Source organism: Falco cherrug, chromosome 6 (assembly GCF_023634085.1).
Source record: "Falco cherrug isolate bFalChe1 chromosome 6, bFalChe1.pri, whole genome shotgun sequence".
Lineage (NCBI taxonomy): Eukaryota > Metazoa > Chordata > Aves > Falconiformes > Falconidae > Falco > Falco cherrug.
The window spans coordinates 65,549,046-65,566,981 of record NC_073702.1 but is presented as its reverse complement, the minus strand read 5'-3'; the positions used below and the strand labels follow the sequence as shown (position 1 = coordinate 65,566,981).

At 44.8% G+C, this 17,936-nt stretch overlaps 2 protein-coding genes across 4 annotated transcripts in view; one reads left to right on the top strand and one right to left on the bottom strand.

Annotated features, from left to right (window-relative positions):
• FIG4 (FIG4 phosphoinositide 5-phosphatase) overlaps window positions 1-6,244 on the top strand; it is a 77,187-nt gene extending 70,943 nt beyond the window's left edge. For 2 of the 3 annotated variants that reach the window (XM_055713571.1, XM_027814635.2), the window contains exon 23: window positions 956-2,803. In XM_055713571.1, the coding sequence (XP_055569546.1) occupies window positions 956-1,133 (178 nt within the window). In that variant the 3' untranslated portion in view covers window positions 1,134-2,803. Of the gene's footprint in view, window positions 1-955; window positions 2,804-5,866 lie in introns of those variants that run through there. The other variant, XM_055713572.1, reaches the window with a different exon arrangement.
• Window positions 6,245-13,284: 7,040 nt separating this feature from the next.
• On the bottom strand, window positions 13,285-14,853 carry LOC129736354 (uncharacterized). The gene is made up of 2 exons (XM_055714171.1): window positions 13,518-14,853; window positions 13,285-13,487 (listed from the first exon to the last, which is right to left on the bottom strand). Exon 1 carries the CDS (start codon window positions 14,676-14,678, stop codon window positions 13,743-13,745), a length of 936 nt encoding a protein of 311 aa, XP_055570146.1. The 5' UTR covers window positions 14,679-14,853; the 3' UTR covers window positions 13,285-13,487; window positions 13,518-13,742.
• Between the last annotated feature and the right edge of the window lie 3,083 nt (window positions 14,854-17,936).

The following is a 17,936-nucleotide window of genomic DNA, read 5'->3' as shown; positions in this document are numbered from 1 at the left end:
CACCCTCCCATAAGGTGGCTGCAGATAGCAGTAAGGTCCCTTTAGCTTCTCTTCTCTGGGCTGGGCAAACCCAGCACTTGCAGGCTCTTTGTATGCCATGTGCTCCAGCTGTCTAATCATCTTGGTGACCTCATCCAGATACTTAATTGTCTGTCTTGTATTGGAGAGCCCAAAAGTGGACACAGTGTTCCAGATATGGTCTCTCAAGCCCTGATTAGAGGGAAACAATCACTTTCCTTGACCTGCTGGCTATACAGTTTTCAAGAGTTACAGTTAAAAGACCAGCTTCTACTTTATGAGTTTGACTGGCAATAGTGCTTAGAAAAGGTCATAAACTTCTAAAACTTCATGTATTTCTCACGACTAGGTTCACATACTAGGATTCAAATATAGTAGTTATTGTATAAAGCTATGTTAAAAAGTATTTTCATTAAATATCAGCAATCCCAATGTACAGAGTGCTGTTGCTGGTAATAAGTCATCTGTTTCCTGACAACTTGATGGAAAATTTTTTATCTGATAAATCCTTTCTATATATTGGTTCAGAGTATACTCACTTGCTTGTTATAATTGCTGCTAAGTGGCTGGCTCAATAAAGTTTTTCTATTATCTGCTATAATGCATGGCACAGATCTCTTTCAGCTTGGGTACTTACTGACGGGTAGCAGATCTGAGGAAGGATGAAGAAATGAGGGCAGAGTGGAGGGAAGTGAGAAAGTATTCTGTAATGTGATTAGTGACAACTTACCTAATTACCCTACTTGGAAAGCTGGGTCTTATCAGGTCTGCAGTAGTGATAAAAATCTAGGTGAATGAATTATCTAGTGGGAAGTTGCCCTTTCATTGCCTCTCATGTATATTTCAAGGAAAAGAAATACTCGTCTCTCTGGAAAATTCTTACCTAAAATTCCAAATATTCTGCATTTTTGTTGTTGTTGTGGTTTTTTTTTTCCAGAATACCCATCTCCTCCTTTTCTCAAGACAATATTTATGAAGTTCAGCCTCCAAGAGCTGATAGGAAATCTATAGAGATTTTTCATGCGCACATTCAGGCTGGAAGAGGAAACATGCAGCCCCTGGGAAAAGATGATTTCCTCATGTACAGAGAATACATTCGAAACAGATACATGTAAATACAGGCTGGATTCTCCTGCCAAGTCTACTGTACTGATAGGTCATAAAAATAATTTTAGAGAGTAAATCTAGTTTTGTTACTTTGCAGTAATAAATTTCTTACCTAACATTTCTATTTATTGTTCTTTACTATTACCCATGTACAGTATTGTGCTTTACAGGAAAAAAGTGATTTAATACCTGCTTTTCAACTAAAAGAGAAAGTGTATTTTAAGAGATGAAGTGAATAAAGAGCACCCACAGTCACTGAATAGTGTGTAGCAATTTATAGCAAAGAAAATATTGCATCTTTAGGTTTTTATATTAATTTCTTATATTGTTGTGTTTGCTAATAAAGCTGAAGTGATTAATACATAAAAATCAGAAAATAATAGTTTTCTTCCTTTGTTCCATGACAGCAAACAATGTTTTTTTACAGCAAAATGTTTTCTGGTATTTCTTGAGATTTTTAGCAAACTGAGTGCTAAAATGACTGCTTGTAATTTGCTGCTTTCTTGAGCAAAATTGAAAAATGTGGTGTATGTTAAAATCTTGTGTCAAGACTAACAAACTTTGTAACCCTAATCTGTGTCAAAGCTAATATCACTGGTGCTACTAGCTACAGAATCTGTGCCACATGCAGGGTGAAGATGGCTTGTGATTAATTACCATGGACTTCTAGTAGGATTCTGAGGTGAACCACTTACTGACTGCATCTGCAAAGGAAGGAGTGCTCTCCACTTTACTAGGTTTAGACTCTCAGAGGGCACAAACCCATCCTGCCATTTTTCTGTATGACAGGCGTTATCCGTTTTGCACCATACCCTTCCTATCCCTGTATTTGTGCTCCTGCAAAATGCTTTCAGGTTAAGCCCACAGCCTCCCAAGAAATCAGTATCGGTAAGTGACATATAAGAGACTGGATCAGCTAGGGTGGTCATGCAAGAGGAAGCAGTAGTTGGGTTGGGCAAGACTGAACATCATGCTCAGTGCTAGGTAAGAAGTAAAGAGGCAGCAGGTATCTGAATTAGGTTGTGTAATATAGGCTTGTGTTTAAAATATTATTTGCAATTACAAGCTAAAATTTCCAACAGTTTTCTAGCCCTTTGCCTTGAAGAATACTGACAGTATCAGCAGCATCCTTGACAAACTATGTTATTCCACAAGCTTGTACAGACCATATTTCAGAATTTTCTGGAATAACTGTTTTAGAGATGTCAGCCAACTGAATGTACTAGATGTAGAGAACATGTTTATGTTTATTGTAAATCGCTTGCAGGCAGCTGCTGCAGACTCTTGGCTGCATGCTGCAAACATGTTCTTAATATGTTTGAATATTGTATGCAGTAAGTTGCACTTTCATTAGTAATTCACTGTAAGAAATTACACAGTGGGTAAAGGGAAAAGATAGAAGTTAGTGTGTTCCAGGGAGTGGCTTGTATGCAGTCAGTGAGAACACAGTACCTCAAGCTACCAAAACGTTTTGGTGTCCATTGTCTTTTGTTAATTGATTAATATTGTTTTGAGCTGAATGGATGTATTTTAGGAGATGCAAGAATGAAACGTCACTTTAGATAATATGTCTTGGCAACTGTCAGTCTTTTTTTCTCTTGGAAAAAAACTTACTGGATTCTTTTGTCCAATATGAAAAATAATTTGAAGAAATAAATTCTTGCTTTGGAAAAATGTAGAGCTGGAGTCCTTATCCTAATGAGGCAAATGCATGCTTTTCTTACTGCACTAAACCTATTGCAAATAATGTTTTTTAGATTATCACAGTCCTTATACTTCTGTTGTTCATAGATACTGGTAATTCGTAACATTTGGCCTTGAAAGCATGCCATGTAATCACAGATAAGGCAAAAGATGGTGCTTCTTTTTTCAACCTCTAATGTTGCAAAATAATGGAATTCTTTTACAGCTGTAAGAGGAAAATATGTTCAGCCTTCAGAAATTCAAACACTCATCAGGAAAAGCAGATTAACGGGTTTTATTTTTACAGTTCTGAGAGATGAATGACATCTCAGTCCATTATCTGTAATATAATGCTAGGCTTTTCAGTGTCTCTCTAAATGTGTCCCATGATGGTCCTGTTGTGGCATCCCCTTGAATCTTTTAGTATAGAATCATAGAATGGTTTGGGTTGAAGGGACCTTAAAAATCACCTAGTTCCAACCCCCCTGCCATGAGCTGGGAAACCTTCCAGGTTGCTCCAAGCCCCCCATCCAGCCTGGCCTTGAACACTTCCAGGGATGGGGCATCCACACCTTCTCTGGGCAACCTGTTCCAGTGTCCTGCCACCCTCATAGTAAAGAATTTCTTCCCAACATCTAATCTAAATCTACTCTTTTTCAGTTTAAAGCCATTACCCCTTGTCCTATCGCTGCCAGCCCTTCTAAAAAAATCCATCTCCAGCTTTCTTGTAGGCCACGTTTCCAGCAGTACTGGAAACCTGCTATGAGGTCTCCCTGGAGCCTTCCCTTCTCCAGGCTGAACAACCCCAGCTCTCTTAGCCTGTCTTCATAGGAGAGGTGCCTCAGCCCTCTGATCATCTTTCTGGCCGCCCTCCTCTAGAGTTGCCCCAACAGGTCCCTGTCCTTCTTCCATTGGGGGCCCCAGAGCTGAATGCAGGGCTCCAGGTGGGGTCTCAGGAGACCTGAGTAGAGGGGAAGAATCACCTCCCTCAACCTGGTGGCCACACTTCTTTTGGCACAGCCTAGGATACGGTTGGCTTTCTGGGCTGTGAGTGCACATCGCTGGGTCACGTTGAGCTTCTCTTTAACCAGCATCCCCACATCCTTGTCTTCAGGGCTGCTCTCAATCCATTCTCCACCCAGCCTGTATCTGTGCTTGGGATTGCTCTGACCCACGTGCAGGACCTTGCACTTGGCCTTGTTGAACTTCTTGAGGTTCGCATAGGCCTGCCTCTCAAGCCTGTCAGGGTCCCTCTGGATGTCAACCCTTCCCTCCAGCGTGTCAACCATACCACACAGCCTGGTGTCATTGGCAAACTTGCTGAGGGTGCACTCGATCCCACTTGCCTGTGTTGCTGACAAAGTTGTCAAACAGCACTGGACCCGGTACTGACCCATGAGGAACACCATTGTCATTGGTCTCCATTTGGACATTGAGCTGTTGTGTGACAGTGTGACTGTCCAGCCAGTTCCTTATCCACTGAGTGGTCCACCCATCAAATCCATGTCTCCCCAGTTTAGAATCAAGGAAGTGATGTGGGACAGCGTCAAAAGCTTTGCTTAAGTCCAGATAGATGATGTCAGTCACTCTTCCCTGATCTGTCAACGCTGTAGCCCTGTCACAGACTACTAAATTTGTCAGGCATGACTTCTTAATGAAGCCATGTTGACTGTCACCAGTCACCTCCTTATTTTCCATGTGCCTTAGCACAGTTTCCTTGATCTTGCCGGGCACTGAGGCGAGACTGACCATCCTGTAGTTCCCCAGGTCTTCCTTTCTTCCCTATTTAAAAATGGGGGTTATGTTTCCGCTTTTCCAGTCTGTGGGAACTTCACTGGACTTCCCTGACTTCTCAAATGTGATGGACAGTGGCATAGCCACTTCATCGGCCAGTTCCCTCAGGGCCCACAGACTCATCTCATTAGGTCCCATGGACTTGTGCACCTTCAGGTTCCTTGGATGATCTCAAACCTGATCTTCTCCTATAGTGGGTGGTTCTTCATTTTCCCTGTCCCTGCCTTTGCCTTCTGCAACTTGGGTGGTGTGGCTGGAGCACTTGCTGGTGAACACCAAGGTGAAAAAGTCCTTGAGTACCTCAGCCTTGTAGTATGTATAACTGCTGCATGTTTCTTGTAGATGCTTATAGGGGTTTAAGCCACATGCATTACTTGATATGATAAGATGCTTGGGCATTAATATTCAGTTGATAGCTTGTATGATCTACCATCATTGTACTCTTGGCAGCTGCTAAGAATACTTCAGGGTGCTAATGTCAACTGTTTACTAGCTTTGTTTAAAAAAACAACATGCACACCAAGACTCCCAGCTTAACACTGACTGAGTGACAAACTTTCAACTGTCTGAACAGAGCTGCTGCTTAATGCATATAAAGGGTTAATCTAAAAAGAAAATATGGTCATCACCCATCTAACAAGTTTGGTTGTACAAAAGACTCCAGAGATTCTGCCTCTGCATCTACCCACTTTATTCTGTTCTTGTGATAAGGTTCACTTCTCAGCCATGTTAGAAGTTCTGACTAGATGCATATATTTCCCTGTCAGAAGCTGAGGGGAAAGTGTGTAAAATAAGTATAAACACAAAAAGAATGGGCTGTGTTGGCTCTGAAGACTAACGTGGTGCTCTTTTTGACTCAGAAGTCCTAATTATTATCTTTACAATTAAACTGTACGGACAAATAAAATATTTCTGAGAAACGTGTTGAGTTTCCTCTGAAATATATTTAGTTTGTTTCAGTGTGTTTGAAGGTTACATGGAAATACAATACCAAAGCATACACCTGGAGAATAATGACTTTGTATTCTTTTCTTGTGGAGTCAGGAAGCACAAACATCGGATTAGGGCTCCATCATTTCTGAGCCAATGGTTCTTTGATGCCAATCCAACAGCTTGAGCTTTGTCCTGTGGCCCTCTTCAGACTGATACTTGTGGCCTTAGGAGCAGTTACGCCTGAGCTCTTTCATTGGTACTTTTCCCTCCTTTTGAGTTTTGCTTCTGCTTGCAAAGCCGACTGACTTTTTGTTTGCTCATTCCTTTCCAGAGACACTCGGCTGTGGCCCTGAAACAGGATCCTTTTAACGTGCACACAGCCACAGCTACCAGAGGGAAACAGTGACAGAGCTGTACGTAGTTCTGGGATGACATTTGTGGCAGCTTTTTGTTTTGTTACTGAGTTTTTGAAGGTTTTACTCAGTCTCCCAGGATGTTCACTTTCATCGACTCAGGCCAGCCTTCACTTGTATAAACTCCAAAACATGTGACCTGTCAAATAGTCACATTTTACAGTAAGAGGAAATACCAGTTTCACTCAGGAGATCATTTCATTCTCCATAAGAGCTTCACCCTGTCGGTACTCCCTGAATAATTACACAGACAAGTCCAGTTCACCGGGGATAAAACTGTGCATATGCTATACTTCAACAGCTGCATGAGTGCTGAGGTATGTATACAGTATTGTACATTTGCTGGCATAGTTTAAATCCAAGTGATCGCCTGGAGGCTAATAGGGAAAAAATATAATGTGCTGGGCTCCCAAATGCCTCCCTCTGTCTTCTAAATATTTTTTAAAAATCTAACTAAAGTTGTCTCTTTTGGTGGTGATTTAAAAGTAATGTAGAACTAGCACAATGTGATACAAAATATTAATGAAAAAATCCCACATTGAAATCACAACCCTTGCAAATATTGATAATCAGCAGTTCCCTACTGGAGGTCTTAAATCTCTGTGCTATACAGAAAACCATTAGAGCTGCTGATCTGTCTGCTAGCATCAAGTAAAAGAGTACTGAGAAAAGGCAAAGACAATGTTAAGCATTGCTATATATTTCTGAAGGAGCAATACATGCTTTTTGCCATATCTGATCCAAGGTTTGAATATAACATTTAGATTCCATTCTTTTGAATACATTCATCTGTGAAGAATAAAGAGATAACGTAATAAAGATCGGACAGGCGCACAGCATGTGATGAACCACCTTTGATGGTCCATTTGCATTTTCCCATTCTAGATGTAACCACTGTGCTGCTGGCACTAAAGCCCAGTGTGGTTTTTAGACATTACAAGAGCCACAGAGTACGCGTTTGTGATCGTCTTGCCATTTTTAGCACACATGTCCTCTCAAAAACCCCATGCCTTGAGAAAGCACTGTTATTTCATAGTCCCTGACAGCTTTGGTACTCTCTCTCTCTCTTTTTTTTTTTTTTTTTTAGGGTTATCTTTCATTATTCTATCCTTCCTATCCTATCCTATCCTTCTTTTTCCTCTGCTTTGTTGGTAGTTTGTTTGATTTCCCTCCCCCTTTCTTCTTCACCAGCTGTGGTTCAGAATCCTTTTTCTTACCCAGAACTGTGCTGCAAGTTGTAGTTTTCCCCCTATATCCATCTCTTCCTTTTGGAGCTTTCACTTGAAGGAAAACTCCATAAATTTTATCCTTCTATTGAAAAACCTTCATGCTTTCTCCAGCAACCCATATCCCTCCTTTTTTAAATGCAGGCTGTGCCATCCCCTGCCCAGCCCGATTTCCTACCCCCTGCGGTGGTGACAGACGCGCGTATTGTCTCTCCTGGGTTCTCTGCGCCTTGGTAACATATTCCTGAGAAGTGCTGCGCCTGGGTACAGGATGTTAGTGCTTGAACAGATTGCAGACATCACTTCAATCTTTTCCTCTAGAGAAAGTCAAGCGCAGCTCTGATTAAGAAAGTAAGAGAGCGATTGAAGCGATCCCCTCCGACTGCCTCTAGCCGTGCCACAGCAGCGCCCCGCACCCGCCCGGGGGCACAGGGCAGCGGGAGGCATTTTTTTGCTCGTACGCCCCAGCAAGCGGATCCGGCCCGTTGGAGCAAGCGGGTGTCGGCACACGCGTCACAGCTCGCCGGTGCGTCCAGTGCGGGAGCCCGCAGCACCAAGCCCGGCCCAGGGGCTTTCACCCTGCTGGTCTTGACGCCCCTGCGCCCTCCCGGTGCCCCTGCCCCGACGCCAGCGGCGGGCCGGGCTGCGGGGCTGCGCGGGGGCTGAGCCGCCTGGGGGCTCGGGCCGGCCCTGCCTGCGGGGGGGTGGGGGGGGTGGGGGGGGAGCTGAGCCGCCCCAGCACCAGGGACAGGGACGGGGTCAGGGACAGCGCCCGCCGGGACCGGCGGCACGGGGGCACCGCGCGCGGGACACCGGGCCCCTCGCGGCTGCCCGGCTCCCCTGGGGCAGCATCCCGGTCCCGCTGCGCCTCGGGGCGGGGAACAGCGGGCGGCCCGGCCACTGCCGCCCTCGGCCCGGCCCCTGCCGCCCTCGGCCCGGCCACTGCCGCCCTCGGCCCGGCCACTGCCGCCCTCGGCCCGGCCCCTGCCGCCCTCGGCCCGGCCACTGCCGCCCTCGGCCCGGCCGGCGGAGCGCGCTGTGCCGGCTCGGGACGGGACGGGGCGGGACGGGCGGCGCAGGGGACGGGCGTCAGTAAAAGCTCCGGCTGAAAAGCAGCTTCACATGCTTAGAATCAGCCCCCGAGGACCGTCCCCTGAGTGCTTTCCCAAAACATTTACTTCCGCCTGGTTCCTTAAAGCGTGTGTTGTCCTGTCGCAGGTATCTCGACTGAATAGGGTTAAAATGCCTCTGAAGACAGAAGAAAAAGCCGCTTACAGGCCGTGTTATTTATTCTTCTCAAGATAAGCAACACGTGACTTTAACGCTGCATCAGGAGCCATTTTTTCTGTGGCACAGACCCTCCTGTGCAAACTGGAATTCACTCGTCACCCGCCCGCACCCTCCAGCACTAGCACATGCCACTGAGGTGACAGGCGACACTGTTGGTAGCTCATGCTGTGTTAGGTTCACAGAGGTGACACTATCTTCGTCTGTCTACTGCAAAGGTTTGCTTCAGCATGCCCCCATCCAGATGTCGTTACCAACGTCATGTGTTGACCTGGTTTTGCAGAAATGCTAGGGTTTCAAATCCCACTGAAATTCAGATATTCTCCAAGCATACAGCCACTTTATTGCACAAATCCAAAATAATTCAGACCTGGGCTTCTGCTGGAAGATGCTTTAGAGTTGGGAAGAGAAATAAAAATGTAAAATAAATTAAAAAATACATATCCTAATGTTGATGCTCTTATGAATGCTACATTTACCTTGTCCTTTACCTTCCTGTTGGCATTTTTATTGTGTAAGCATTACTGTACTCTCTAAGTGAAAACCCGAACTTACTGCAAACCATGGGAGAAGCCATTAGTGCAGCCTTGCATGGCATTTATCCTGTTTCTTATGGTTGCTGACAAACCTATGGGACAGCCCAGTAAATACTTACTGTAAACTTTACTGGTCCAAACAGCATTCCTAAATTACTATGCACAGCTTACATGCAGGGCTGTACTGCAGCGGATACCTGTGTCCTGCCCTCTATATGCCTGTTGACACATTTGCCATCCTTGTTTGACATTGTTTGCTGTGCTTGGCAAGGGATTTCCTTGGTGTTATATTGCTGTTGGAGATGATCTGTGGTGCTGGTTGGTAAAAAGTCTATTTATTTTTTTCTTTAGCCTTCTTCAGAAGTTTTTCCCTGCCAGGATGTTCAGGTGGGGCAATTTCATACTTCATACTACCTATCTGCCCAGCAGCTTTTTATGAGCCTTTGGCTGTTTTGTTGCTGCCCTGAGGAAGGCGTTGTGCTAAATGCTGGAGCTCACCCGTCCTCTGCTGTTCTCAGGCTAGCCAGGAAGATGAGGTGCAGCTGAACTCACAGCATATACCAGCCCCTTGCATCATTTGCTGCAGGATCCCTCACTGTTGACCTGCCTGGCTCAGAATTATGGGACTGCCCTGCACTGCTGAGAGGGGACCACTGGCAGCACCTCCACACCTCCTGCAGGAGCAAATGGCCTTTCATGAAGCTTTGTGATAAGCCCTCCCTAAGCATCGTCCTCTCTCCAAATGCAAGCAAGGGGGGCCAAGCCAAGTACAGCCCATGTCTGTAACTCCTGCCTGCAAGCTGCCTAACGCGGGCTCCGCAGGCTTCTGACCACCCACACTGGCACGTGCAAGTGGTGTTGCTTCGCTAACGGAGACTTGTGGGGTGAGTGATACTGTGGTTTTTCCTGATGAGTGGGAACTGCCCATATGAAGGTAAAATTATGTTTTTTGCTAAACCTGCAATCCTGATTTCCCTTTGGGGGTTTTGTTTGCCTGTTACTAATATATTTGAAATTAGTATACATGAATCACTAGTTGCATATTTAATTTAGGGATTTTCTGCCTCAATAATGGTTGACTCTGAAATTACCTAAACTGCACTGAAACCCTCGATGGTGCCCATGGAAAGTAGCATGGCTACATGTTACAGCACTCTCCAAACTATCATACTGTGACAAGGTCTTTTACCATCTCATACCAGCATACTCTTCATGCGAGTCCTTCTGCTGCCTTCTTATGTCTTCTCATCTCTCCTCTCCCAGAGCATGCATTCTTTACTTCTTCCTCTCCCCTTCTCTTCCTCGGCTGCTCTCTCTTCACTGGCTCTCAACCACTTAACTTAACCAGCCACACCTGCACCTTACCTACATCGGCCAACTCGCTGCCCCTGAAGCCAGCCCACAGCTGTATATTATCAATGCTAATTAACCCAGCTTCATTCCTCTACAACTATACAAAGTCTGAAGGGTACTGTCCCATTTGCAGGTGTATAGCAATTGGTTGGACTACAGGTATATAACACCAATCCACCCTGGCAGATACTGTGATCACCACCTAATCCTGTTGAATCCCAGCTATCCCAGTTAAGTTATTGTTTGCTGGTGAACAGTTGTTAAAGTATCTAGTGAAGATTTGCTCAACTTGCATCTTATTCTGTATAATTAAAAAAAAACCCCACACTGTCAACAACAACTGAAAAACTCAAGCAGCAGCAGCCCAGAATGGCAGGAAGCTTAGATGGGCACTGTCAGGATGCTGGAGATGGATGTGCAGATTTCTAACAGCAGACCTGCTTCTCTTTGTCACCAGCCTATGAACGGATTGTATCTGAAGTTCTGCAAAAGCCCTTTCCGCTTTTCCTGGCATTTCTGATTCAAGTGGCCCAAAACAATAATTCAACTGTGGTAAAAACCTAACTCAGTGTTAGTCTAATAGTATTACAAAGGTGCTAAGAGAGCAGTGTATGCACAGGTGGTTTTCTACACTGTATTTCTAATACTTTGTCTTGCTTATTTTATTACTGCTGTAGTCAAAGTTGCCATCAATGAGTCAGTTCAATTTTCCTTAGTTTGTTTAATTTTCTACATACTTTCCTGGAACTACAGTGTGGATCATGTAGGAAGGAGGGGAAAGGAAAAGGAGAAACTAAGGAAAATGGTAAGATTTCGACTCTCAGTCAAATTTAAACCCATCTCATTCCATGCAGACATTCTCCATACCCAGAAATACCATAACTTCTCCCATAATAACTGTAAGTGTTCTGTGCCACTCTCTTGCCAGGTTTTCCCCTAATCAAACAAACTATTATCAGACTCAGGTGCTTAAAAGTCCAAGCTATGAAGCCTGATGCTGGGCTTCAGTCTCTGCGCTCTGTTTTGAGAGGCTTTGTCTTCCTCCTCCACAGCTTACAAGCACGTTTCGTAGGACCGTGAACTCTCTGCTCAGCAAGAGAGGGAAAACTCAGTGAAACCTCTCCTAACAGAGGCAGAATTTTTAGGAGGAGCTAGACCTGTCATCTGGTAGAGAATCCTTTTTCACCAAAACTCTGATAACCTTTCCTCAGAATGGCTTAAGTGAACTTTTCAGGTATTGTTGGAAGAAGGGTTCGCCGGAGTCAAGAAGACGCTCAATATGAGTTATGCATCTTGCTCAACTTTATTAGTTTCTAACACTACTTATATAGAACCGATACACATGCGTATTCGTAAAGCAGAAATATAATTGGTTAGTAGTCTCTAAACACGCACGGTTCTCACACCCCTAATTATCATGACTAAAATAAGCATTCTATCCATGTAGCTAATTGTGTTGCTGTGCTTCAGCCTTGTAGTTTGTTACTCCCTATTTTCCCATACCGGTCTCTATCTTTCTTGGCCCTGCACCTGCTTTCCCAGCAGCTGTATCTTGTTACAGCCACGGCCTGTTGGCACAACATCATTACTTGGTCTCAGGATTCAAGAGTAGCTCAAGGCTACCTTTCTTGTTAACTTCAGCACAGCAACTTCAGTACAATTCTGATTACAGGCCTGTTCTAATACCAGGCCTGGATTGTGCAGATCTTCAGAGATTCTAAAGCCATGCTTCTGCAGCCATTCTTCTACAATTCCCCCTTTTTCTTTTGCACAAGCCAGGCCTGATTGGTTATGTTAAAAACTACTCTCTTTAAACAAGAAAAAACACAGCTAAAAACTAAAAGCATTACAATATTGATTATAACAAAGCGTATTCCTTCCATCAATAACGTCTTTAACCAACCTGTTATGCCCAATCCTCTCAACCATTCATCAAAGGGATTATCATCAACAAGAATATGCTTCATGTTTCCCTGCAGTTGTGACAACTTCTTGTGGATAGATATGGAATGATCGGAAAGGTTCACACAACACATCCCTTCAAAATCCTCACAACCGTGTCCATGTGCTAATAACAAAAAAACTACTGCAGCTCTATTTTGTAATGTAGCATGCCTAACACTATCTACGTCAAGCGATAACGAACTTAAAGTCTGTGATGTAGGATTAAATTGCTTCTCTCCCCAACACGCTAACCTTCGTATATTCTTAGCGTTTAATGCAGTCATTGCTCCTGGCATAAATATGGAGGCTAAGACATTTGTTGTTACAGACTGCAGATCGACTCAGTCATTACATGTTTCATCAAAGATGCGCAGTGCCCTCCGTGATCTATGAAATTGTGGAGTCATTTTCAATAAGTCTTTCATACGTGGAGCAAACAAAATTAAATGCCCTAAATAACATGGTCCACCGACAGGATTCAAACAAATCCCTGGCCATGCTCTATCTCCACATATCAAAAAGATTCCCGGTGGCAACTGATAGCCCCCTGATACATTTACATGTAAGCCTCCAGCTTTCAGTTCACCCCAATTAGGTGAACCGGTTAAATTTTGAAACCTTGTTATCAAACTCCCATTCACCTTGAGGTGCTAGCCACAATCGCCACGGTTCACCAAACCAAATTACTCCAGTGCCATTTACAGGTTGAAGTGGTGGTACCATGTCCTCACATTCTGGCATTCCCGTTGCAGTCACGTTAACGTATTTAACGGGCGTAATGCTACCTAATAGGTCTAACTCCTGCAATGGCAAATGATACGATCGATTCAAATTCTCAATAACCGTTTTCTGCCACGCTGCATTACGCATAGAAGGCCAAACAAATCGCCCATTCGGACTCACACATGTACCATTCTGACTGGAAGTCAGATCCACTGTTTTAACATTTAAAAAAAACATCAAAATATGTTTCATTCTCTGGCAGGGGAATACCAATTAAACAGTTTCTAAAGGGGTTGTCTGCTTGCTGCAAACTTAAACAAAAGTCTGTTACCCCCGTGATATTTGCCCATGTCACCCATATGTTTGTTCTAGGCAAGATGTCAAAAATACTTTGGCCAATGGGTAAAAAATTCATCAAGACTGTAAACCAAGTCCACCACTTAAACATGTTTAGTCCTACAATTTCCACCCTTTTCTTTTTTTTTTTTTTTTCTTTCCACCCCACAAATCTGTACTTTCACAGATTCTGATGATGTATACTGTCTCCAATCAGCATGGTATTACACTAGTCGTATGCTTTCTCTTGTTTCATGCCCAGTTACTAATCAAACACTTACACTCTTTACACCATTTACATTTAAGCTTTGGCTTACAGAACCGTTTTACCCCACATAGCATACATCGGCACAATACCCACGGGTTACATCCCTTACAACATAGACAGTTTATTCCGTCTGCTCGCTCTGAGTCTTCTCTTCTGTCTTCTGATCTTGACATACAGGTCGCACAAACTTGCTAGGGACCCATATAGGTCCTTTACCTGTGGAGATACAAAAATAACCTCTACCGATAAATAACACCGGATTAGGTCCTTCCCATACACCTGAAGCCATATTTTTATACAGAACATTCAAACCAGGAACTGTAGTTGTTTGGTTCCCTCGTGCTGTTTGGTGATGTATAACAACAGGTGGTCCCTCTCTATCCTCCGTAAGGGAGAGATAGTTTAAGGTGAAGAACACCTTAGTCAACCATTTAGTTACATCTATGTCCTGCGATACTTTCTGTCTCTGAAGATAATCCTTCAGGGTACGGTTTGCCCTTTCAAAAACTGCTTTCAGTTCTAAGGTTTGAAGGTTGTCCCGTGGTTCATCGGTGATCACGTGTTTCTGCCACTGATTATCAGATTGACAAACACATGCAGCCCTCTTCACCTTTTGTCCTGCATCTGTAAACACCGTTGGCCCTTCAGCTGGTCTTTTTGAGCGTAACGGTCTCGCAATCCACTGATAATGTTCTAACATCTTCCCGAGAGGTCCTTTTGGCCGGTTGTTGTGTACAACACCTGTATAACCCGTCAAGGCTTCCTGTATGGCTGTTGAATGTCTCAGAAGCCATTCATAATCATCACCACAGACTGGAATACTGATATCTGCTGGTTCAGTCCCATCAGTTTCAACAATCTTGTCTCTTCCTTTTCTCACCAAGGCCGCTACTGGTTCAGGGCGACTTAAAATACGATGTCTGGGTTGCAATGGCAAAAACAACCACTCTAAAATGATCACTGTATTTTCCCCCTTTTTCTTTTGCCATTGCAAAATAAGGGCAAAAGGTGAAGTGGCAACATTACAAACCAAAAAAGTTAACGGATGATTTGCCATTCGGTGACCACACCAGCCAGTCTGAATCTTGCGGGATACAACTTTCAGGGCAGCCCGCTGTTCTGGTGAACAAGTTTGAGGACTGTTGGCTTCGGTGCCATGCAACCAGGATCAGAAAGGTTGCAAATCATCATTAGTGAGTCTCTTTGTGTATCATCAGGGTGTAAGGGAATCGTGAAAAAGACAGAACAGTATTTTGTTGGGGTCTGCAGCGGGTCTGCAGACAAGTTAGTTGACTTCAAAGACTTAGCCGTGTACCTTTAAGACAGCCACAAATTGTCAGGTATGTAAACAGGGTGTGGAGAATTGGAACTTAGAACCGCAGCATATGGGCACCTACAGCAACAGCAAATAGCAAGCAAGAAGAAGGACACAAAAATCTATCAGGGTCTAACACCTGTGCTGTCTAAGATATATAAATAGTTTGTATAAACAATAAAGGCCATTTTGTCCGAACCCAGCCACGCAGACATAGTTTTTCTTTTAAGTCCGCCTCAACTTGCGTCACCACAGTCTTTCAAGTCTATCACAACAATTTGCCAAATCTGTGGGATCATCATAAAAGGTGGAAGAGCAGGTTGCAACACTCCCGTCGCTAAAATCTGATCATTAATCTTCCATAAATCATGTCCCAGTTATGTGCATCAAGATTATTAATCAGTACTGGACAAGCTAACGAGCTGGTCACCTGCCATTCTCCCTCCAAAATAGCATCACGAATAACACCAGACCAACACTGTAGAATTGGATCTTTTCTCGAGTTCAGCATCGGTGGGTTAGTTGGGCTAACTGGAGGAATTACAGGTATTGAAGTAGTAGGCAGGTTCATTTTAACTCGCTTTACCAGGTTTCTTAATTTATCTATTACCTCCTGTAAGGATTTCTCTGTATTTTTATCACAAGGTTTCTCCCCGCCTTCTTCCTCAAACCCATCCAATGATGTTTCAGGACGAGGAGGAACTTTTGGTTTGTCCGCTGTCTTATCTAAAAGCTCCGGCACCGTTGAACATGCAGGGGCAGACATACCCTTCATAGGACAAGTATGCCAAACTCCGAAAAGTGTAACCAAGAGAGAAAGCTTAGGTGAATCACGCTTCTGCTCCACCGGCTTTTCTACACATCTCTCCCCAGCGCTTCTATGGCTGCCGCCGCTACCATTTTTTTTTTTTTTTTGCTTTCATAGTTTCCAGAGTGTTAACTATTGACCGCCACGTCACTCCTAACGCTCTAGCTTCTTTTCCTTCTTTGCCTCCCTCGATCGTAGTATCCCAGAAGCAATTTCCCACTTCTCTCCATTCCGCAATACTAAACAATTATGCGGGCTCGGGGATCTTATTCTTTTTTCGTGCCCAGCGAACTAAGGTCTCCACTTCTGTCTCTGTAATGCCCACCCCTCTCTTAAGGAGGATGCCAGTTAACAGTTTAATTGCTGCATCTAATTCCATCGCGGTCTTCTTGGAGCTCTCCCCTTTCACAGAAAGGATATCAGTGCGGAGAAGCCCTGCCGCGATTTACTCATCGCGGCCTTCCATAGTGCCCCCCCCTCCTCTCACAGAGAGGAATTTAGCATAGAGTCCTGACGCGATTTACTCTACGCGGTCTTACCACCGGCAGGGGTGCAATCTGCAGCTCTACACCGAACTCTGGACTCCCCTTTTCGCCAGCAGCTGGGGGGATCCGTGGCAGTGGGTGGGCGGGCGGGCGGGGGGAGCTGCAGGGCATGGCACAGCACGCTGGCAGGGCACGGGGAACTGTGCTGGTTTAAGAAGCAATCTGGCTAGCGAAGTACAGTCACTGGGTGTCATGATTTCAGAGTCAAACAAATAAGTCAACAAGTGTTTGACTGGTTCACATTGTAATCCATATTGTGTAACGGCTTGTCGTAGCTGCTGCATAAATTTCCAATCAAAAGGTTTCCACACAGCGGCTGCTGAACCAGCAGGTAAAGCAGTAGTCCACACCGGACAAGCAACAGCAGAAGCAGCTTCCCACTCTCCCTCCAATATAGTGTCTCTTACAACCCCAGACCAACGACTTTCTGGAGCGGCAGGGTGGAGGATAACACCTTCCTGCGTCAGGATCTGAACATCACGACCGGCAGTAGGCAGATGGCATTTAGTCAATTGCTGCTGCAAACGGTCTAGGGTCCAGTCGGAGGGTCTGGTTCAGGGACGGGGGATTGAGGCAGGTGCAGGTGGGGTGGGTTCAGTGTCTTTAGCAGACTCTGCGTTCTCATTCAGAGGTGCACTCGGACCCGCCGTAGTACCCTCATCCTCATCTAACAGGGGGGGTGGCTCTCAGTAGCTGTCAGAGCGGCACGGAGTACCCGATGTGGTGGCACCCTCCGGAGATGGTGTCGGGTTTAACAGCTCGGTCGCAGATTTTTTAATGGGCACAATTATGCCTTTTGCAGACAGAGCGCCGAGACCAAACTGGGAAGACGGCGACTCGGCTTCCTGACCGAGGAGGTCTGAGGCAGCCATAGCCATTTTTTTTTTCCACAACCAGGGATCGTAAATGGTTTATGACCTCCCAGCAGGCAATCCCCAAGTCCTTGGCCGATTTACTGCTGCTAAGGATTGCATCGCAAAGGGAATCCCCGACCTCTCGCCACTCAGTCACACTAAACAGCAATTGCGGGTCTTTTAAGTGTCCGTTTTCAGCCGCCCACCTACAGGGTTCATGGAGCTTCTTAGTGCTCACGCTAGCCTCTCACTTAGCAAGAATATCAGTTAATAGTGTGAGTGCCGCTTCTCTTTCCATCATCAAGGAAAAAACGGTCTTACCGGTGCAGGTCCGCGCATGATGTCAATGCCGGATTCAGACGCCTTTACTCCTTACGGACGTCTTCCTGCTTGAACTCCTCACAGCGACTCTCAATTTTGCAAAGCCCACCATCACGATGCAAAGGCAGAGTTTTTCCAGAAATTACCAGATTTCCCGTCATTCAGGCGCCAATTGTTGGAAGAAGGGTTCGCCGGAGTCAAGAAGACGCTCAATATGAGTTATGCATCTTGCTCAACTTTATTAGTTTCTAACACTACTTATATAGAACCGATACACATGCGTATTCGTAAAGCAGAAATATAATTGGTTAGTAGTCTCTAAACACGCACGGTTCTCACACCCCTAATTATCATGACTAAAATAAGCATTCTATCCATGTAGCTAATTGTGTTGCTGTGCTTCAGCCTTGTAGTTTGTTACTCCCTATTTTCCCATACCGGTCTCTATCTTTCTTGGCCCTGCACCTGCTTT